General features: G+C 39.6%; 1 protein-coding gene across 4 annotated transcripts in view; it reads right to left on the reverse strand.

Annotated features, from left to right (window-relative positions):
- The window catches only part of ERG (ETS transcription factor ERG), a 215070-nt gene that overhangs the window by 66165 nt on the left and 125068 nt on the right, over positions 1-23837 (reverse strand). Inside the window, exon 1 of one of the 4 annotated variants that reach the window (XM_034752858.1) lies at positions 20595-20740. The exons of the other annotated variants lie outside the window; for them this stretch is intronic. Coding sequence (XP_034608749.1) covers positions 20595-20612 — 18 coding nt within the window. The 5' untranslated portion in view covers positions 20613-20740. Of the gene's footprint in view, positions 1-20594; positions 20741-23837 lie in introns of those variants that run through there. 4 annotated transcript variants of the gene reach the window in all.

A 23837-nucleotide genomic window follows, 5' to 3' on the forward strand; every position in this document is an offset into this window, starting at 1 on the left:
AGGAGAGATGGAGAAAGCCCTAGAACAGATTATCTCATAGCTTAGTGGTTAAAGCACCTGCCTGAGAGAAGGAAGACCCATGTTCAAATCATTTCTTCCCTTCTGGCAGAAGGGGGAGGAATTGAACCTGGGTCTCTCCCATCCCTGGGGAATGAGGTGGGCACCTCCCTCCGTAGTCAAATTTTGAATTGGACCGGATCTGGTAGGGGGCCTCTGAGCCTGCCTACTGGATTGGGGATCCTTAGGCGGCTGTCTATTTTCCCCAGTTCATGTCCATTCTGGGGATTAGGTAGGAGATATGTGTCCAGACACGCAGAGGGAGACAGCAGTACACTTGCCTGGGGCAGAAACACAGATGCCAAGGGAAATTTTACCCTGAAAAATTAGGCACCGCATAAATTTAGGCACCTACAATGTTTGGTGGGAGTTTTGTAGATTGCAGTGGAGCTACCATTGGGACACACCATCCTAGACCAGCAATGGGGGAATCACACACAATACTGCAAAGGGATGTATAGAAACGGCCCTGAAGTATTTTCTAAAACCAGAATGAATTTTTTAAGTGGGCCCACTGTATACAGGGCTGGTAAGCAGGTGCTTGGGGCGGCCACTCCGGAGAGGGGTGGCATGTCCAGCTATTCGGCGGCAATTCGGCGGAGGGTCCCTCACTCCCACTCGGAGCAAAGGACCTCCCACCGAATTGCCACTGCAGATCATGATCGCAGCTTTTTGGGGGGGGGGGGGGGGGGCAGCTTGGGGCAGCCAAAACCCTGGAGCCGGCCCTGACTGTATATGTGCAATATGACTTCCTGTCATGATAGCTTTTACAGTGTATAGCCTCACATACCTTCCTACAATAGTTTGTAATCAATATCTTAATTTGTACTTACGTACATTTTAATTTTGTCTTTTGCTCTGATCAAATGAATATCAAGTTCAATGCTATAACAGTAAGGCCTGGATTCAGCTACAGACACAATTATGTCCCAATAGGACTTCAGCACCAGGGCCTGCTCCAGGCACCAGCTTAACAAGCAGGTGCTTGGGGCAGCCAAGGGAGAGGGGCGGCACCTGCGGCAATTCGGGGGCGGCAGGTCCCTCCCTCCCTCTAGGAGCGAAGGACCTGCCGCTGAACTGCCGCCGCCGATCGCGGCTTTTTTTTTTTTTTTTTGCTTGGGGCGGCAGAAATGCATGCATCAAGTTAAGCAAATGCTTAATAGTTTTGTTGAATAGGTACAGATTTATGCATGTGTTTAACTGTAAGCAGTGCTTTGTTGAATCAGGGCTTAGGTTCAGTACAAACTTTTTTTTTTTAAATGTAGCGTGAGTACAATTACAGGGTTATCTAAAGGATACAACTGGGTCTGATCAAGTATTACATATATGACTAATTAAAGAGATCTGACTTATAATATATTGTAGCATACATGTAAAAGAAATAAAATGTATGTGTAGATGATCACTGCACCAAAAATGGATATGAATAAACCCCAGCAAGCTGTGCATATTTGTATCCATAGCTGATTTAGACAAGCATAGATTAGTTGAGCTTCGGATGCTTGATACAGTCAGTTCAATTAGAAGAATTGTCTGCAATTCTGCTTCAGGACATCTTACCATTGCAACATCACTAACCTCTATAGTCAACAGAAAGGACCATGTACTGCTTTAGACTGACATCAGTGATTCAGTTGTGGAATGAGGGCAATACATAGCCCACAGCATTTAGATATTTATATTAGAGTAGGAAACATTAAAAGGTGCTTCTCCCCCACCCCCAAACTCAAGGCATAATGGAGACATTAGAAATGTAGTAAAACTAGATGACTAATAGTCATTTGTATTTGAAATGAAGCAGTATTCATACAAAGCTTAAGATACTTCAAAAGAAAATACTCTGATTTGTTTATCTTCCACTTGTTTTTATAAATGCCACAGAAAATATTGTATGTTATACATTAAAACATACATCTGGGAGGAATGCAATCAGTTGCTCTTTTATTGTTTCCACAAACAAACCCATTTCCTACAAGCTGTTCCCATATCTTTTGTGCCATATCCAACTTCCCAGAAAAATAGCAGGAAAACAAAGTGTGAACTCAAAACAACCCATTTCCACAGAACAATGCACTATACCAAGAAGAGAGGGGGAAAATAAAACAAAAACAAAGCAAAACAAAAACCTCGCTGTTTTGGTACCACCAAGGGACTTGAAGAAAAAAGGAAGGAGGAACTTTAAAAGTCACAAAGAGGAAGAGTTGTGCAACTGCAAATATGCAGTAAGCATATTGCCAACTATTTCAAAGGATTTGAGGTTTCAAAATCATCCAGAAGCTTAACTGATTTTCACCTTGGGTTTTAAGGTTCCAGGAACACCTTTATATGTCCAAGAGCCAGAAACGGTTGTATCATTTTATACAATGTACAAGTCATGATTTCAATTGCTTCAGTATTGAATGTAAACAAATGCAGTTTATGCTTCCAGCAAGAATAAAAGTTCATAACACAAAGTATAGCAAACGACACACATCATTCTAAAAGAAGAAGAATACAGAAAAAAATAATTAATTTAATTTATTTCCTGGATGAACTGTGCAATCTTTGAAGTTAATGAGACTCATTTAAACCAGGAAAACCTGAGCTCCTGCAGGTATTGTGCACATAGTTCACGGAGACACGTCTGGTAAAAGCCAGTGACAAATATCAGTGTTGTTTCTATCTCCTGTTTCCATATCTGGGTTGCCTAGGCCATAAAAACAGAAAATAAGGAACAGAACTAAGTGACCAAGTATTTTAGGTGCCCTGCCCAAAACAGTGTTGCAAGTCAGAAGACACCATTTTTAGAACAAACTTGGCAACCAGTGCCAGCACTAGGCATAAGCAGACTAAGCAATTGCTTAGGGCCCTGAGCAGCTCAAGGGGGGGGGACGGGACCCTATTCACTTTTTAGTATGTGTTGTGAGAGGGAGGCCACAAAAATATTCCTGCTTAGGGACCCCAATGAGCTAATACTGTCTCTGTTGGCAACTATAATACATTTTCCCCATTAATGAATCTGTACAATCTGAGAAATGACTTGAAGTTGAGCCCATTCTGTTCTTTCAGTTAAGAGATGTGGTTGATATTTGTTTTCTATATATAAAAGGTGTAACACAGATTTTTTTAATCATTTGCAATGAAAACCTATTGTCTAAAATAATATCATGAATTAATGCTAGCTTGATATGAAGGTAAAATATGTACTTTATTGGGAAGGTGATACAGGCATATAGGGCCACATTCACCCAGGGTATATGTCGACTTCCCACTGTGGACTTTCTAACAGCATGGGTGTTGTATCAAGAAAGAGACTTACTCCTTCTCTTATTATTAATCACGATTATTATAGTATTGTCTAGGGACCAATCAAGAATGCAGACACATTGTGGTAGGCACTGTACAAACACAGTAGCAAACAGTCCCTGCCCCAAAAAGCTTACAATTGAAATAGACAAGCAGGGCCGGCTCCAGCATTTCTGCCGCCCCGAGCAAAAAAAAAAAAAAAAAGCTGCGATTGGTCCTTCGCTCCTAGAGGGAATGAGGGACCTGCCGCCCCCCGAATTGCCGCAGGTGCCGCCCCTCTCCCTTGGCCGCCCCAAGCACCTGCTTGTTAAGCTTGTGCCTGGAGCCGGCCCTGTATTCAAGGCAGACACAGGGTAGGGGAAGGAGTCTAACAACAAGCAGAGAGAACAATGTGTTGGCAACAAATGGCACATTAGTTTTAATTTTTGTCTTTTTAAGTGGATTTAGTTTGAAGGGGATCAGTTAACTGGAAAGAAAAAGGAAGGAAAAGGGGACATTGAAGGGAAAGGGGTGAGGGAGACAAGGCATAGGAGAAGAGGGTAAGACGGGCAGGCGTGGAGAGAAGCTGAGGTGAAGAGACGTGGGTACATCTACACTGGAATAAAAGACCTGCTGCATAGCCATGGCTGGCCAGGGTCAGTTGACTCGGGCTTGCAGGGCTCATGCTGTGGGACCAAAAATTGCTGTGTAGATGTTTGGGCTCAGGCTGGAGTCTGAGCTCTGAGACCCTCCCCCCTTCCAGGATCCCAGAGTCCAGGTTCCAGCCTGAGTCCGAATTTCTACCCCACAATTAAACAACCCTGTAGCCTGAGCACCACGAGCCCGAGTCAGCTGACACAGGCCAGCCTTGAGTGTTTAACTGGGAAAGAATTGGAGCAAACAGTCAATCAGCACAGGGCAGAAAAGGTCATCTCAAAACTGCAGAAAGTTCTCTGAATCTGAATATCTGAAGCTCCCTGCTTTGGCTGCTTCTGCAGCTGCTCCTACTGGCTGGAGCCACTGGCTTGTTCTTCTCTGCATTTGCCTCCCAAGGCCACATGGCAGAGCAAAGGGGCAGCCTGCAGCTGGCCAACACCACCTTAAAAATGACTGATGCTATTTAGCAGGAAGGGTATGTCTGGTTAGAGCAGGTGGGCGATGCATTAATTCAATACATGCCATTGCATATAGCACTCTTCTTATGGAATCCCCCCCACTGAGATTAAAGCTCCCCTCCCCTAGCAGAAATTGCAAAGACGTGCAGGTGGCAGTATCCTGACCTGCACATCCTGGAGTGAATTTCCCATGCAGCACATCTATAAAGGTTAAGATGTTTCTACACTTCACCTGAAAGAATCCCCATCTTTTAGTGTAACTGCTGACTTGACTTCTTAGAAAGTAATGAACCAACCAACACTGAAAGCAAACCAAAGGCTATTAGTCAGTGGAAGCTAGAGTTTTGTTTGTTTGTTTGTTTGAATCACATTTCTTTTCCATGACAGCCTGAAGGTTGAAATCTGACATTGTGAAGTTTTAACAGGCGTTTTCACCATACAGTAAACAATTCATTTAGAACAAGTCTGGGGTATCTGTGGGTGCTTAACAAGTTTGCAATCAAGCCACCATTTATATACTCCTAAACATGAATTTAGGTGCCTAGCATTAGGTACCCAAGTTTGAACTAAGCATCAGGCATAGGCCTCAGTTCATTAGGGCCATATACTGTAGCACATTTGGTGATAAGTAATTACTGGTGATTTCAATCAATATTTGTAACCAAGGCAAAGGGGGTTCAGATATACATGTTTAAATATAAAGGATTACAGGCCAATCCTGCTCCTATTAAAGTCAATGGCAAAACTCACACTGACATCAATGAGACAGAATTGGACCATCTGGGTGTCTTTTGGACCATCTGAAGCCTTTGACCCAAACACATCTCCTCTGGGATTGTAAAAAAGAGGACTGCCTTCAAAACAAGCTATTTTGTAAGACAGAGGCAATCAGATCTGATGCTTCAATGAGACAACTGATCACTCTGGGTTCACAAGGATCGTTTTGCTTCCTCACACAGAGAACTGCACCACTGCCCATGTACATTATAGACCTCTCACATTCCTCTGAAGCATCAGGCAAAGGACACTATTGAAGGCAAGACACTGAACTTGGAGTGCAACTTTTGTTGTTGGTTAGTTGTCACTGGAATAAAGAATTTGCCTTAGCTACATGGTGCTGTAGCTCCCTCTAATTATAATGTTAAATATTTTGGTCTCAAGGATGTCTATGTATGCCACTTACTTAATTTCTGCCATGCCTTACTGTGTTTGTGCATTCTTTTACAAACCGTTTTGTATGTTTCATGTACTACATGCTAGCAGAAAATTTACAAACACAAATACATTCACTATAAAATTAATAAATTTGAAAATCAAGTCCTGGGTTCTGCGTTTCGCAAGCTACAATTCAAGACATCACTAACACCAAATGCTCTGATTAGGTGTTAGCACTGAAATCAACTCTTGCAAAGAAAACCATATTGCTGATCTTGAAACTTGGCAGTTAAAACATCTTCCATTTTGCCTTTAACACTTACTCTTGTGAGTATTTGTATTGACATTAATGGGACTATTCTCATAAATAATTATTAATAATCCTCTGTATTTGTGTGCTTCTCAAAACACTTAAACAATAAATTAAACTAAATTAGAGAAGTTAATGCTTACACTGACTTCAGTGGAAGCTGTGTAATTTCAGCACTGCTGAAAATCAGGCAGTAGATGTCTCAGGTTGAGCACTCAAAATTAGTGAACACTTGAAAATTCAAACCTTGGTGACTTGCCCATGGTCAAACAGTGAAACTGTGGTAAATCTGTGAATATATTCTAGGAATCCTGACATCTAGTCCTCTGCTCTAACTACTAAACCTGTATTTAGAGAACCTATTTTGACTCATGAATTAAAAAAAAAAAAAATCTATCTGCCTCTATTGCATTACTCAACCTACTAATTAAAATACAAAAATGTTCCATGTTCCTGCCCAAATTAATTACCAGCAGTTATATGAATTCATCTCTAAACAAAAATATACAAAGGCTAATAGACAACTAATAAGTAGCAGGTTAATGAGTTAAAATATTGAAAGATGTTTGATCTACTTTTCTTTTGGCATTACTATTGCTCGGGTGGGCGGGGGGAGATGGGAGAGGGAAGGGAAATAGACCTAGCTTAGTAAGCAAACTCCTCTAAAAAATATGTCATCTAGATCCTAATCCTAGATGTAGGGTAAAGCTAGGTAAACTGTGTTATTGTGTGTGTGTGGCGGTGGGGAATGGTCAGAGGGATTGATTGTATAAATAAGACCAGTATAGTCCTGCAGAGGCACATATTAAGAAGCCCAGAGAAGCTAAAGGGAGATGGAGATTGCAGAGCCAGAGAGCAGCTAAGGAAGGAGGTGAATTGAGAGAGAATTTGAATAATTTGGGTGAGGCAGGAGGCAGAGGTGGCAAAATCAAGTCCTAGAAGAAATCAGAGTGATCTGGAGAAGCCCCAGAAGGTGATTAGAATGTAGGCTGAAATCTGTGAGACTGGGAAGTCCCAGTAGGAAACAGGATGTTAGAAAGACCTTGAGAGGGAAGAAAGGAGATCAGAGGGGACTGTAGAAATCAGAGAGAGTTAAGGTAATATCTAAGTGGATTTTGGTGCATTGGAGATATTCAGAGCAAGCCAGGGAGAGGAAAAAGAAGTTATATGAGAGTCTATTTGTTAGTATTGCAAAAACTCAGCATGCAAACAGAAAGCTTGCAAACCATAACCACCTTTCTCTGCTGCTCCCTAAAGTTCCTTGGTGAGGTATATAAGTTCACAGACTTCTGCATTAAAGTTCCCTGGGGCTCCAAAACAATGATGGAATTGGCATTTGGTATTTTTAGAGTAGTGTTGAATAACAGACTAGAATAGACTTGATATGGTTTTAATCTCCATACTGCACTACTAGGGAAGATAAAGCATGAGAAAAATACAAGTAATTTGTGAAATAAATTTTTCAGCTCAGATTTCTTCTGCTCTTCAGATAGACCAGGAAATCATAGTACCATCTCTACTAAACTAGTACTATTGAGAAATGTCCTTGTTATGATATGTGAATCTCTGTTCTACTGGCACTTTTATTAAATGATCAGTCTATCACAAAAATTGGAACTGAAATGGTGTGTGCAGAGAACAGAGCATGCATTAAAATCCATGCAATCAGGACTCATTCTGTATATTTTGTTGAAGTTTAAAAAATCTGTCAGAAACCACATCCAGAGAATAACAATATGTAACTGATCTTCATACAGATACATTTAGCATACACCAGGTTTAAGTACTATATTGTTAAGACAACTCTGAAAATGTGAATATTTTGAGATATTAGACCAGATTGTGCATGGCTGTTCCACAGCTGGGTAAGGGTGGGTGCAAAAAATCCTCATTGCCCTCCTGGGCAGCATCTGGGCACAACTGCAGGCCCCATACTCCCAGGGATACAAACACCACTCCCTCTGTTCATCTGCTGGGGCTCAAGACACCCAGCAGGGTGGCACTGGAAGGAGGCAGGGCCATAGCTCCAACCCTCACACACAGGCCAATGGATCAAGGGGGTGTGGCAGCATACATACTCCTGCATGCTAGTGAGCCCCCCTAGGGCTGTGGTGGCCCTATCCCACCCTCAGTGCAGCACTATGATTAATCAAATAAGACTCACTTTATGAGCCAAATCTTTTTAAAATGGAGACTCAAGGTCTACCCAGCTGCACACATAAATACAATCACAAATTGCTAGTTAGGTTCCTGACCTTTGGTTTGCTCACGGATTTGCCTGATTTACAGAATCACAGGCATAAGTTTGTGTGGCTCTTATTTGCTTATGGATATACACCTTTTGAAAATTGGGCCCTCTATTTTTTCTGTGTCTGTTAATATATAGGGCTAGATTCTCATACACACTATGGTCCCATTACACCCGTCTGGCAGCATAAACACGCCTTAGAGTAGTTGAGACTGTAATTTACGCTCACTTTAGTGTACATGAGAATTCAGGCTTCAGGCTCTAATGTCTTCTTTGCCTTTTTAGATGTCTGCTCTGTGCTAGGGTGATCATTTCAGGTCATTTTTCTGCAAAAACTTCCAAATCCTTTCCCCCTTCACTATGGGGTGGATTCATTCCTTCTCCCAAAAATTCCCTTGCTAGGTTCTTTGCTCCCTGAATAACTGCTCTGTATTTAACACCACTGTACTGCATTTATCAGTGATCGCTCCAGTCACCTGAGCAATCAAAGTTATGTTATTCCTCTTTCTGCCCAGTCTCGAGTTCTAGTGTCATCTGCAAACTTGGACATTTCATTTTCAATATGATCCAAATCCTATTTTCTATACCCTACTCTATTCTATTATAAACGTCTTAAGAGTCTAATTCCTAGGATCCCTGACGTCCAACTTGGTAAGTTTCCACATATGGCTATTTTTTGACTCCTGCTATAGACACTGCAGTGTTGCCAACTCTCACGATTTTATGTCTCACAATATTTGGTGTTTTTCTTAAAGCCTAAGTTTCTAGAGTCAGCTGAATACATGAGAATCACAGCTTTTACTTCAAAACAGCCCCAGAAAGCAAAGGTACTTTGAATGGAACTGAGTATGGTATATACTCCAAAAAGTTTACTCATAGTACGTGGTGAGTGTTCTCAAAAAAGTAAAGTGAATCTGGAGGTTACCATGATGTATAATTCAGGTAGCTTGGAAAGGATCTAGGTACCATTATGAATCCTGGGGACTGAAAAATTAAATGTCTGTGACTTGAATATAATTGTATAGATGGTACTGTATTTTAAAAGGTATTTAACATCTAGAGACACATATTCAGAAGGGAAGGGTCTATACCTGCCCAATCTCCAGCATACTTGCCAGCTCCGCAGGTTCAGAATTTATAGCCTACTGCTTGTCCCTGCTTCAATCCTGATCAAAATCAGGCCACTGATTAAGGTGCCTAAATATGGCTTTAAGAACCTAACTTCAGGCTCCTATTTTTGAAAATACTGGCCACTGTTTTTAAATATATCCTAGTAATCTTGAATTCTCAGGCAAACAACTCTTACAATACAGTTAGAGATGGAGAGACTTATCAGCCACTTTTCTTACTTTAATAGAACCAGAGATGGCCCCAACCTGTAAAATTTGGACCTGGATCTAAGGTTCTGCAGAGTTAAACTCAGGCCCATATTTAATTTCAGACTTGTAGTTATAAAAAATGAATGCTTGAAAGCCTAGAGATTCTAAATTAAGATTAAATTGGGGGAAAAAAATCCCAAATGCTTGAAACTCTGGAAATACAGGGTTAAGATTCCACAAATAAACTTAAATCCATATTGATACCAGAGAAACCTATACAATCACACTTTGTACCCTTTTATCAATTTCTGTATGAGCCACATGCTCCCACTTTAATAGCCCATGCTTTGCCTAATCATTGCAGCTGGTTAAAACCAATAATCAAACCTTCTTTGGATGAAAAATGGCTTTTCAACAAAATGGAAATTTTTGTGGCGAAAATTCTGATTTTGTTTTAACTTTTTTAAGGGAAAAGAATATTTCTGACAAGCTCTAATAATACCGTGTGAATTACAATCTCACTGCACAGGAGCCTTACCTTCTAGGAATGAACCATTTAGAGTACATCATCTTGCTTCTTACCTACCAGACACAGGGCAGGTTTACACTAGAAGTGCTACATCGGCACAGCTGTGCTGCTGTAGCGCATCTGGTGAAGACGCTCTATTCTGACAGAAGAGTGCTCTCCCGTTGGCATAATTACTCCACCTCTGCAAGCGGCAGAAGCTATGTTGGCAGGAGAGCATCTCCAGCCGACATAGCGCGGATGTGGACAGCGCTTAGGTCACTGTAACTTGTGTCACTCAAGGGGGTGTCTTTTTTACCACCCTGAGTGACATAAATTAGATTGTTTTAAGTGATAGTGTAGACCTGCCCACAGATCAATGACCAAACCCTCCCACTCCCATATTCCAACTCCAGTTCGGAGACAACACTATTTTCATATCTCACCATGTACATATGATCTGCAACCACCTGTACTAGCTAACATTCCACTATCTTTTTCATACACATTACAGACACCACTGTACTTAAAAGTGTACAAGTAGTGCTTTGTCTTGTTAGTTCAATACAAATATTTAGGGATCAAAACATCTTGCTTAAATTCCATAGGCTTTAAAACAGCAAATCATGAAAGCGTGTGGTTAACTTTAGGCGTCAAGAGGACCACTAACATGCTTTAAATTAAGCATGTGCTTAAGTGTTTTGCTGGATCAGAACTATAATGCCCACGCACTCACAAGTTTCCCTCCTTAGACCCTCAGAGCTCTCTTTTTAGCTGTATCTACAGCCTTGAATGACCTAGTGGACTATAAGCCTGATTCAAAGCCCATTGTAGTCAATGGAAAGACTCAGCACCTTAAATGGAAAGGGATTTTGCTGATCAGAAGCCAGGACAGGAAGCTCTGAGGAAACATAAGAACTACCCTGTTTGTTGGTTTGAATATTTGTTTTTTGTTTTGGAATTTACTGATTGTAAATCTGCAAGGAAGAAACTTGGTAACCAGAGACTTTGCCAAGTTGTGTTATTTTGGTTATATCAGAACTCCTGAAATAAACCCAAACTCCAGAGAGAGTTCTGTGTTTAGACCTGTGCCTCCTGTGAACTCACTCACTCTGTCTAGCTGCTCAGAACCTCGCTGAGTTTCCCACACCATTACAATGCTGGGTAAAATGGAAATTTGGTTACGTGTCCAAGGCCATATTATGAGCCTGATTCTCCTCTCACATCCATTTTACACCACTGTAGCCCCTTTCACTTCAATGGATTTAATTCTAATTTACCCCAGCATAAAGGAATGGAAAATCTGATTCAATGAGTTCAGTTGGCAGAGTCAGAAATAGATTCCCAGAATTTCTGATTTTGAGTTCCGTACTCTCACCACCGTGCCACACTGCCTCTTGCTTAAACAAATATTGATTGAACCACTCAAGCTTCTCATTTATTTTCTTAAAGAAAAGGGTCTGATTAAGCTTATTTTGAAGTAATCTTTATAGAGTACTGTAGCACACCACAAACAATACACATCTCAGAAATATCAAATTGTTCATTTGAAATGTCAACAAAGAGATACAGTTTGGGAACTTAAAAAAATCATACATTTAGAAAAGGCCTGACATTCAAAAAGGGGCTCTGGATGAATCAGCTTGCGTTTGTGTTCATTAAGAGCATCAATTCAAATACTTCTGATTGTTTCAGTTGTTTATGAATCTCGACCTTCGTAAGGCACTAAAATGTGCTGTCTCCTAAAGATGTTCCCTGCCGATACGACACACATTTTGTATTGTTTTGCTGCACACAAGCATTAATATCCCAGAGGTAATCCACCCTTCTTTTAACGGCTGATGACAGGTCCAATGGCTGAGCAAAAATCAGTTGAAGGAAAAGGAAGTCTTGTCGGAAATGAGATTAATCTTGTAACGAGTGTTCAGCCCTGATAACCCATCTGTGCAGAGAACTGCTTTAACTGGAGAGCAATTAACCTTCACCTGACAAGCTCTGTCCAACCGTTATAAACAGCATTAAAGGCACAGGATCCCCTTTTCTTTCTTTCTTTCTTTGTGTAGACTAAATAATCAGATTTTTCATTCCATGAAAACTATATGTGCAACAGTGCACTGATGCTAAATCTCAAAAAAAATTATGAAATGGCAGTGGGCTTTTGGATATGCTGTGAACTGTATCTTTGGCCTTTGCCTTAGGTGGCTGATCTGGTTAGCAAGAAGAAATCTTTCTGACCACTTCCAGTAGCTATTGTACCAAGGGAATATCCTACATATAAGTTATCAGCGAAGTTGGTGTGAGTATGTCAAAGATTAACAACAACAACAACAATCTTTGCAAGTTGACAAGAGTTAGTTCAGTCTGCTTATGTTAAATCCCTTTTAGTTTAACAATCCTGGCAGGACGGATTGTGTCATTATACCACCATTGTGCTCCTCAAGGCCCACGTTTAGAAACAACCTATTTTTTTGCCCTGCGGACTGGTGGAGTTTAGGTATGCTCCAGAAGTTAGCAGGTTTGAGGTTAATGTAACTGTGAAGACTGCTCAGTACACAACTGCCTTCTTCTGCCAGATAATACCAACAGATTGGTTGGAGCACAGGTTATGTTTGAAAGTGTCTATAAGTCTAACTCTAAGAGCCGCAGTTAAAATGCCACAGTCTTTTAAAAAGTAATATCAGTTTAAATAACTGTCCTTCTGAAAATGATATCCATCATTGTGGTAGCAGTTTAGGGGTAACAGAACTTGAGTCTATTTTTCAAAGACAAAGCCACAATGTGTATGATATAGAACAAGCTCAGTGGCATGGCAGTGCTCAACCCTGTGGGCAAAGGTTAAAATACTGATCTCAGTTATACTGGCAGTAAACTGGAGTGATTCCTTGGAAGTCAAGGAGTTACTGGCTGAACAATTATCAGAATCTGGTCCAAAGACAGGAAGCAGGTTCTAAATCCCAAGGCCCTGAACAACTGGCGTGAAATCCTTGGCCTGTTGAAATCCATGGCCAAATTCCCATTGACTTCAATATGGCTTGGATAGCATTCCAGGTTTCTAAAAGATTTGTCCTTTCTATTCATGTATCTGAAACTACTTACCTAAATATTACTATTGCCATTTGAGTTTTTATGCCTTTGTTTCTCTTTCCTTTGATCCATGTTTCTCTTTTCCATACCTAAAGTCCAGACTTGCACATCAGTCATTGCCTAATTTGTCTGACCAATAAGGCAAAATTTCCATTTCAGTTAGTTCAAATGAGTGTACCTTGGATAGTAGATTACAAGCGCCATCTATGACTCAGTAATCTATCTGGAACATGCCCTAAACTACATATTGGACATGCCAGTGTTAGCTCTGGTGAGAGCTGTTAACTGGGTGGCAGAACACATAAATAGGGAAGATAGGAAGTATCCCTGCCAAGTCTCCTCAGTTCCTCATTCAGTCTACCTGGCCTGTCACCAAACCACCCAGCCCAATGCACAGATCCCCTGCTCTACAGAGGGCATTCCATTTGGCTGGTCCCTTCCCATTTCCACATGGGAAGGGAAGAGACTTTGGTTAATACAGAACCCATGAGAATAGATGTTCATGTAAGAAATGAGTACACAGATTCGTAGACATCAAGGAAGGAAAAGACTCTTCTAGCTCATCTTGCCGCCAATGAAAGATTGTTCCCTACAGTATACTTTCATAACTTTGTCCACATGTTTTTAAAGATTCAAGATCTCTAACCCATGAGGTTATGAAACAGAATAAAACCCAGTCTTCGTGTTACTACTACCACAGCACATGGGGTGGGTGGGGGGGGAAATCTCAAAGAATCCCAAAGTACTTTACAAACATAATGTAATATACAGGGCCACCAATGTGATAAGACAGAATTTGTAGTTGAATGCAGTAACTGCCGATCCCTGGTCTTTATGTAAACAAATCTGGTGCACTGTGGTTTAAATTGAAACAGTGATAGCAGAGAATTCCCATTATATTGAACACTTAGTGGTTAGCTCCTTTTAATGAATTAGATATTAGCAGATAGGAAGTTCCTATTGAAAGCATTTCCTGTATTGGTACTCCCTGATTTGGCAAGTTATCAGGGTCGGAAATGAACACAGGAAGTATCTGTCTACAGACCTTTTATCATCAAGGTAATTGCTGTGACAGCATTTTAATGTTTATCAAGGTAATAAACATATAGTCTAAAAAAAGATGTTTTTCAGCTCTAAAGAACAAGGCTTTAAAAAAATCTTATGTGATATCACTATATTTAATCATAAACTTCAAAATAGCGCTCAAATGCCATCATCTGTTCTCTCTCAACAAAATTGCAAATGGTGATTAAAGTGAGAAATTTCCTTTTTCGAGTGGGAGTGCACTAATGATTAGGGAAGAGGACTGGAATCAGAGGACTCTTGGGTTCTCATCATAGCTCTGTGGCTGACTCTCTCATTCTTTCTCTGACGTTTGTAAAGTCCTTTATGGCCACATTTTTAGGTGATACCATCTTAAATAATCATTCCCCTTCCTTGGAATTTACACACTCCAAATACTTGTAATTTATCGTCTCTCTCTTAATCAAACTATGTACATTCTGCTCTTAATAAATCATTTTTTTAGCTGGTGTAAATTGGCATAGTTCCATCAAAACCAATGAAGCTACACCAATTTACACCAGTCAAAGGTCGCCGTTCCAATCAGTGGAGTAATGCCCTGGATGAACTTGACCCATTATATCTACTGCATTCTCTCCAGCCACTGATTTTCAAACTCTATTTAAAAAACAATTTAATTGCCTGGCACAATGCATTCTTTACACACTGCTTAGTGCCCAGGGTTCTTGTAATGTTTAGATGTTTAATTATGTTGTTTTTATGTTAATATTTGTTCCATTATTTTACTAGTGAGAGAAGTGAGACTTGTAGGATGATCATTTCCACAGTGTCTTTCACCTCTAGGTCACTAGTTCAAACTAAGTACAGGCGAGCAGATTGAAAATCATTACCAATATCTATATCATGATCTAGGTGAAATAAGTTATTGTTCTCATTTCTGTTCCTAATGGGATTGGTATCCACATAACAAAACCTGTCAGCACTGTTCTCAAGGGAGCCTGAATGCTGGGGGAGAGAGAAAACATGGAAAGCAGCATGAAGAGTCTGCCCCTTGTGTGTTGGGAACTTCCTCTTACTATTGATTTCCAAGACAAATCTCACCAAATATCCTGCAGCCTCTATTTCCCCAAACACCCTGATGGGTATTACTATGGGACTGTACAACTCCCTTAATTGCTAAAAAATAAAGCGGGGGTGAGACATTTATCCAGTCTGAAAACAGCTTATTCACAATGCTGCCGACTAGGTCCTGACCCCATACACACATATCCCACACTTAGATATAAGATTCAGCAACTGTACATGTAAACTCCTTAGGGCAAGTCTCATGGCCACTTCTCTGTTCTGCACAGTGATGAGCACACTCAGAGAGCAACAAATAATTTAGAAATAAACAACAGTAAAATAAGCAGAGTATGTAGCAATTTGCTCAGTCCATTAGCATGCACCTTTTCAATGATAACTGTCGAAATAACTGCAGGTATCACTCACCCTATTCTATCACCATCCAGCAAAAGAAGCTACTTTTTAATTAGCTGATTATGCGGCTGATCCAAAGACTATTGGAAAAAGTCCCACCGACTTCAATAGGCTTTGGATGAGACCCAGTGTGCCCCACTATTTAATTTTATCTTGCGAAAAATTATACTATAAGTGACATAAGCCAATTTTTTCCATTTAACTGATTTCCTAAAGAAACCTGCTATGCTGCTTTAGAAAGCTAAATTATATGGAGTAATCATTTTTAAATGAATGGTATGAATATTCTTATTGGATTATGAATTGCCACTTCAAAAATAAACATTTTTGTTTTGCCTTAACATTTCTTTAAAATGCCTCTGCATTTCTCAGCAGGAGATCTCCAATGTGTTCAGAATGTTTAATTCTACCAACATTACCGCTTCAAAGGCCTGTTGAAGTCTCATGGAACTTTTTCAAAAACATGCTGTTTAGAGATAGCTTAGCTTCTGTTAAAAGCAAACCAAACAAAAAATCCATTAGGTATTTTTCATCTCTTCTTCTTTACTTAAAGAGTCATTTATATGGAAACTGTATCTTTGGATCAAAGTCAGGATTGACGCAAGGCAGGCATAAATCAAGTGGAGTTACAACAGGGCTGAATTTGGTCCTTTTTTGTTTTGTTTTGTTTATTTTACAAGATTTAATCTACTTCTACTTGATGTCATAACTTTATGTTTGTGGCACTATAATTGTTTGTCCTGGAAAGAAATGGGGGCCTGATCCTGCAGTCCTCATTTGAACGACACTCCAATTTAAATCAATGACAGTTTTGTCTGAATTAAGGAGTACAGTATCAGGCCAAAAAGCTTTAAGGCCCTGATTCAGCAAAGCATTTAGCTGTGTGCTTAACTTTATGCAGATGAGTAGTCTCATGGAAGTCAATGGGGCTATTTACTTGCTTATAGTCCAGCACATGCTTGAGTGCTTTGTTGGACTGAATCCAAATGAGGAACAAGCAACAAAGACCGATGAACTTTTAATATTTTGTTTTCATGCAACTAACAGAAATACACAATACTGCACAAATGATGTTTGCGGAAAAGTAATCACACCTATCTCTAAGAAGATTATTTCTCAAAGCTTTCCACAAGACGTCAGCAGAGTTTGAAACTGCCTTCAGTTTTGCTTGGTTTCAAAAATATTTGAAATAAGTATTTTGCCTTTCAAAGGTGGGGAGGGGAGCAACAGTGCTATATAGAGTAGCTTAGAGTTGAAGACTAAGATTTCTGATGAAAGGTTCTTGTACAGTATATATTGATTTAATCAGCACACCAATGGTCCGTGGAGACCTACAGAATTTGTAACACCAGCCCTGGCAACCTCAAGTATTCCAAATTCCTGTATCAAATATGTAGACACTTTATCTCATAGACAATAGCTTCCAAGTCAACCACGGAAAGGAAACTAGTCATAAAAAGGAGAATGCATATATATTTAGAGGTAGATTAGGTTAAGAGAACTGTCCACATGTGTAATTGATAAGCCATTATAAAATGTCGATTATTAATTACTCAATAGCTTTTTCTTATTAAAAATAACTGTAATTGCACTGGCAGGCAAAGAGAACAAAATAAGTGGGGCCTGCTGTAGGATGTGGAATTCAAATTCCAGTTGAAAATAGACATTTTTGCATTTGACATTCCTTCCATCACTGAAAGGTGATAGAAAAAAAAGAAATTCAAGATAAGTATGTTAATATCAACCACAAGGGGAGATTGGATTATTTTTTCATGTCATTCTAAGAAAGAAAAATAGGAGCCTACAATCAATGGTACTGTATTTATTTTCTAGCCCTCATTTTCTTTACATAGTGTTCTGCATACACTGCACACATCTTCAGATTACAATTTGCGCTGGAAGAAAACATTGCTTCTTAGTATTTGATATCCCAATTGTCAGGAGGACTTCTGCCTGAAGGAGCATTTTATCCTTCAGATTCCAAAAAAGATTTAGCCATTTATATGAATAATGAGAATAATAAGTTAGATGGGTAACATAAATAAACAAATTAGATATATAACCACTCATGCTTCAGGTTTAAACCAACTACTAAATTATGGGAGTTAGGAAGAAACTTTCTCTGAAGGCAGATTATTCTACATTTTTCCACCATAGGGTTTCTTGCACTTTCCTCTAAAGCAGCTGATATTGACCACTGGTGGAGACAACATACTGAACTCTATGGACAACTGGTTTGATTCTGTACGGTTATTCCTAAAGTATAAATTGAATAATTTATTCAAATGTCCAGGATTGCTAGCAAAAAAGCTTATGAATCTATTGAGTTTTGCCAATTAGTTTGACAGCTCATCCCAGGACATTCTGCTTTCCATATAATCGGGGGACAGTTATTATGAGATAGTAGATAGTTAGAATTCATGAGCGCATCCACCTATTCGCTTATTTACAGGATGACAGAGATATCACATTCGTGACATAGGCCCTTGATCCTGGAAACACTCACATACATAGTTAACTTTAAATATACCAACTAGTCCCAATAAAGTCAATTGGGCTACTCCTGTGCTTAAAGTTAAGAGAGTGTTAAGTGTTTGCAGGATTGGGCCCTTAGGCATTTTAAAGAACAGTGAATCAGTGAATTATACTGGAAGTCCATCTCTCTGTGTGTATAAATCAATAATAATTTCAACTCAGTTATAAATAAAAACAAATATTCTGAGCCAAACTCTCACCTTTGATGAATGTGTAAGGCTCCCACAGAAGTGACTAAAAGACAAATGCATAGATCCAATTTGGACTATTTAGAAGGCTTACAATCTTTGGCCCAGATCCTCAACTGGTGTAAATCAATGGAGTCCATCAATGGAGGTACACTGATTTACAGCAGCTGAGGAGCTGGCTTGCTATTCTGAAATGGCAAAAAAAAAAAAAAGTGAGAAATTATACAGTTGCTTTTTACATTTTAAGCCTATAGACAGAAATGTTTATTTCTGATCACTCTCTCAGTCAAATACTTGCTTCATTTACTCTATCTAGAACAGGAATTGAACCTCTTGGGACTGGAAATGATCTTCATGTTAAATATATTTTCTTAGTTTAGAGTCTAAAACTTTTATAATTTCGCCCCAGTTAATTTACATTGTGGATGGACATAAATTAAATCCTGGCATCAAAACTAAGGACTTTCCAGCAAAGTAGGGCCAAAGTCCTTCAGGCCTTAATCAGGCAAAACTCCACTGTAGGATTTGGCCCAAAATGAGGTGGCAAAATCTAATTATTATTTCACTTAGGAAACCTTTGCTATCTCTACTGACACTTCGATTTAAGGAACTGCCATGTAAAATGCAGCTAGTTGCTCTTATCACTGTGCTGGAAGGCAGTAATATAACAACAATATAATAGTGTTATAATAGTTGTTAACATTGACCCACTATAAATATACTAAAGAAAAATATAGAAATATAAAAAACCAAAAAACCTTATACTGCATCTAGGCATATTGTGCCTTCAGTTTTTAAGCAAAATTTCCCACTTACATCAGGAGGACGGTCCTGCTTAAAAGAAATGTCAGCTCATCATTACTAAATTAATACACAGCACTTTCTCTTAGCAGCAAACATGCTGACTCTAGGAACCTCAAAATTTTCATATAGAGCCTGATCCTGTAAAGTGCTGAATGTCTCCTGCCAGGTGCTGAGTGCCCGTAAATTGCCACTGAAATCAATAGGAGCCCAGCTGTTGCAGGGAGCACTCAGCATATGACATGTATTGGCCCACAATGCAAAGTAGATTCATATTTTGATCTCTGTAGGTAGACTCTTGAAAGCATCCCTCATTACAAAAGGATAAGAACAGACTGCTTTATAAATATATACAGACATACACACACATGCACACAATTCAAATAATTCTCAGGCAAGATTTTCATATTACAAATTTTTTAACAAAAACAGCATCAAACACCTGACAAATTCAAACAACAAAGCAGAAGTTATTCAGAAATCAAACATCAGCTTCAATTATTTAGTGGCCTGCCATTGCTGCTGTCCTATATCATTTGCTATATCTCCATCATAATTGGAAAAGTATAAAAATATGTAATACCTCAAAGTGATTAAATATCTCGGTCCTCTATCTGAAAACCCCCCCAACTGATGCAGCGTCCTTATTGTACGTGTAGTTTTGTACTTCACATAAAACTGGTTTCATTATCACCAGGCATTCAGTTACAGTTAGCTTTCTTCTGCAATTAATCATAGCTATTGCTATATCTGTAACTGCTATGTATTGCAACATAGTACAGCAAAAATTAGATAGATTTATTCAGCTATCTGAGCAAAGAAACCTGCAAAACTCAACAAAGCAGTCTTTTAAACAGCTGTTAAAATAATGCTTACTCATAAAAGTTAGTTATGAATCAATGACAGATTTTTATTGTCCAAAAAATAAAGACAAAAAGCACACACCAAGCAGAATGCCACCACCGTTAAAACAACATTTAAGAAAAATCCTGAATATCAGTATAGAGTTTCCACAAAAATAAATCTGTAACATCTGCATTACTCAAAACAAGAGCTGATGTCTCTTCATTTCCATGTGCAAATGTTTGTGTCCCTGTCAATAGGGGAAGCATTTAAAAGTATCCAAAGGTTCAGCATTCTGAGGAACCCTTTTTTCTTTCTTTCAGTGAACAACCTATCCCCTTACGGCAATCCAGATACACATCCAAGTTGTCAGAAATGATACCTACAAGAAAATTCGAAGCTCTCATAAAAGGGCTTTGCATATGCAATCCACAGCACTGAACAGTGAATTTAAAAAACCCAATTTTTTTTCCGAGTTAGAAGTTTTTAAGCCTTGCGGATGGTTGGAGTAGGAAAAAGGAAATTTACTAGGCAGTACAAAGGAAATCTTGTTGTCCTCTATTGTGGCAGTGGGGGTGTTGCCCAGTTCTAACTTATCTGTGTTGATAAAGGAAACCAAAGAACATATTATTGAAAAAACGTCCAATAAAAATGTACCCCTTTCTTACCTTAATAGTGCTTGCCATAATGTGATTAAGATTATTGATCGCTAATAATTGTTAATAATAATTATTGCTTCGCTCTGACCAGAAAGAAGTTTTGATGAAGTTGTTTAGAGCGGATGAGATTGTGCTAACTCTGGGAAATGAAGTCAGCCAATGGCAGGAAGAGGTTTCTATTGGTCCTGGCTACTGCAGCTCGAAGAAACAGGATATTTGGGAGCGAAGAGATAAGAGGTCCTAAAAACAATGTTGTTTTTCTTGATGATATGCGGCTACCAGATTTTTTTTTTTAAACAAAAAAAAGTCAATTGCCTATGACAGCTTAGGCAGGTGTGATCTGATGTGCAGTAAGTGTGACATGCCACTCTGAAGCAGGATGCAGATGTCAGATGAAATGGGCCAAATTCGACAGGGTTTCATATAGGCTATCCCCTGGGGATTTACCGATTCAGGGCCAAAGTCAGACTTGGTGTACAACTCCATTGACATCAGAGAAGTCTAATCTATTTACCCCATGTCTGAATATGTGCATTAATTTCAGGCCTAGTTACTTGAGGTATTGACAGTTTATATCTTGTCTGATCTATTATACTGTTATTTTTAGCTATAAAGCAAATGAACTGGAGCCCATAATTTATCCCCCCTCTCAACTGAGTGTGTACATGATGCTGCTTAGTTATTCATTATTATTCTTTATATTTTCATAATGCGTAGGATGGCCCAGAACCCCTTTGTGCTAGGTGCTGTACAAACATGGGAAAAAAAGATAATCCCTGCCCCCAAAGGGTTGAGTGCTGAACTGCTGGCAATTTTATTTTTTTAATGGTCTTGGGGAGGATGAAAAGGTTATACAGTATGGACAAAGTTAAAAAGCATGCACACAAACACTCAAATTCAGTGTTCCCAGCTCTTGTGTTTTTATTGTATGTCTCAAAACGTTTGATGTTTTTGTTAAAGCCCCAGCTCCTGGAGGCAAGAGATGATGTGAAAATCTCAGCTTTCATAAAATAAAAAATGAAACAACAAAAACCCCAACAAAAAATAAACTTCAGGCTTCCATGGTTTAGGAGACAAGCTATAAACATGACTCATAAAGGCTCAAAAACCAGAAGGAAAAATAATAAGCACCCAACACAGATTACTTTTAAAACTCATTATTTTTTTAAGCCAATCTCATGGTGTTTTGGAGTCCTGACTCATTCTTTCTGAATGCTTGGGATGACAATACTGAAGTATGGAAATGTGGTGGGGTTTTTTTAAGTAAAAGCTGAAATTGTTTTGGGGACTATCATTTTGCCAGTTTTCCCTTCGTTAATGACATTGGGGGCTGTAGTGTAACTAGGAAACAGATTTCACCTTTCACACAAGGGAAAATATGCTCTGCCCCAATGTTGCAGGCATTGTAGCAGATACAGGGCAAGCAGCAGAACTGGTGTGGTAGGAGGAACAGGATTCTCAAAGATATGGCAGGCAGTCTCTACCAATTATGCGCTATGGAACACAGCTCTGTAGGGTTGACTGCATGTGTTACAGGGGCAGGCTGGTGGCTCTGTGACCACACTAATCCACAGTCATTACCCTTGTGGAAGGTGAGCAAAGAGGCCATGTGAGCTACTGCAGCCTCACAGCTGCTCCATGGGCTGGGGACAGGATTCCTCTTCCCCTAGACATCTCAGACCTCTCCAGTACAGAGCCTGGTTGCCCAGGCTGAGTGGTGGGAGCAGAATTTACCCCATAAGGCATACTTTAAAGGATGAATAGATTTCCCAAACAGCTATTTTAAGTTCGTTCCAAAAATGTGATGAAACAAGAAACATTCCCACTGTTAGGATGTTAGCTAAGAGTGGCCTCAATCTTGCAATCGGCATTGCAGGATCAGGGCCCCACAGGATAACAATAACTGTACACAGTCTTTTTGCCATCTGAGCATATAGTGCCTCACACAATGGGGCACAGAGGTCTGCTTGGGGCCTCTAGGTGCTAGCCCAATTAACAAATAAATAATAATAATAATAAAGTGGTAGCAGGAAAGTAGATTGGAAGCTTCTTGGTGGATGCACACAAATATCAAACAGTAGAAAACCAAACAGCCAGTGCCTACGAGCCCATCCTCTCTCAAGGCCCCACGACCCTCCCATTTATGAAACAAAGGGAAAGTAAAGCTTCACTGTAACTGATGACCATTTGCTTAGTACTGCCCCCCTTGGCATTTAGTGGACATTTTTCACAACACAACGCAGCACTAGAGAAGTAAAAAAATAGGGGCCAATTCATGGTGCAGGATTTGTTCGAGGGAAGATGGCATGTGTTCAGGGAGTAGGAGGGAGTGTTGTCAGGGTGGCCCTGTATCCCAACTAATGTCTGAAGAGCCTCCGGGCTGCCCTAACAAGAGTTCGAGGCTGAACAAGCCTTCATTACCCTCCCTCCCTGATTTGGGCCCTGCACAAGCACGGGGATAAGTTCTGCCCATAGCTTTAGTTATGATTCCATCTTTCGCTCTAAGGGATTCATACTGAGCCCCATATTCCTTCCAGCATTTCCTACCTGGCTTTGATTACTCACTCACAGACTTCTCCTCTGCTAGACATTATATTTTGCTTCAAAGCAACCTGCAAGAAAGCTGCACTGTAGACAGGTGATGTCAATAGGCTGGTAGATGTGACAAAAAGAATGAGGGGGTGATTTAATGTTAGTGCAGCATGTCTACTCGTAACATCAGAATAGTTCAGAGTTAGTATTGTGATAAGATAATTTACTGTCTGACTATGGTAATTTATATATAGTCCAACTGTACTGCACGATATCTTTTCACAATCTATGTCAATTTCATTTAATTATTGCGCCTGTGCAGAGTAGGTAAATTGTGGTTACTTTCCCATTTTCGTTATGAACAGTAAGAAAAGAAAGCAGTTTACAGTAATTGTACTTCAGGGGGATGTTGATTTCCTCCCTTTTCATCTCCAAACAATGAGCAAGACATCCAAAAGATTAGAACCTTTTTGTCGAAATTTTCAAAGCATTGCACAATACTTGCACTGGGTGACTTCCACTCTAATTAACTTCATAACTTAGTTTATGTTTGTGCTCAAAAATATTATGTAGCTTGAAATATCAGTTCCAGCTCTCCAACATGTGTAGAGTCTGAAGAAGTTCCCACACAACCATTTAAAAGCATGCGGCGGTACTAATCCCTCTCCAGCCTACAATCTTCATTCCACCCAAACCTCCTGTTGATTTCAGTTGATTTCA

The sequence above is a fragment of the Trachemys scripta genome, chromosome 1, assembly GCF_013100865.1.
Source record: "Trachemys scripta elegans isolate TJP31775 chromosome 1, CAS_Tse_1.0, whole genome shotgun sequence".
NCBI classification, from domain to species: Eukaryota; Metazoa; Chordata; order Testudines; family Emydidae; genus Trachemys; species Trachemys scripta.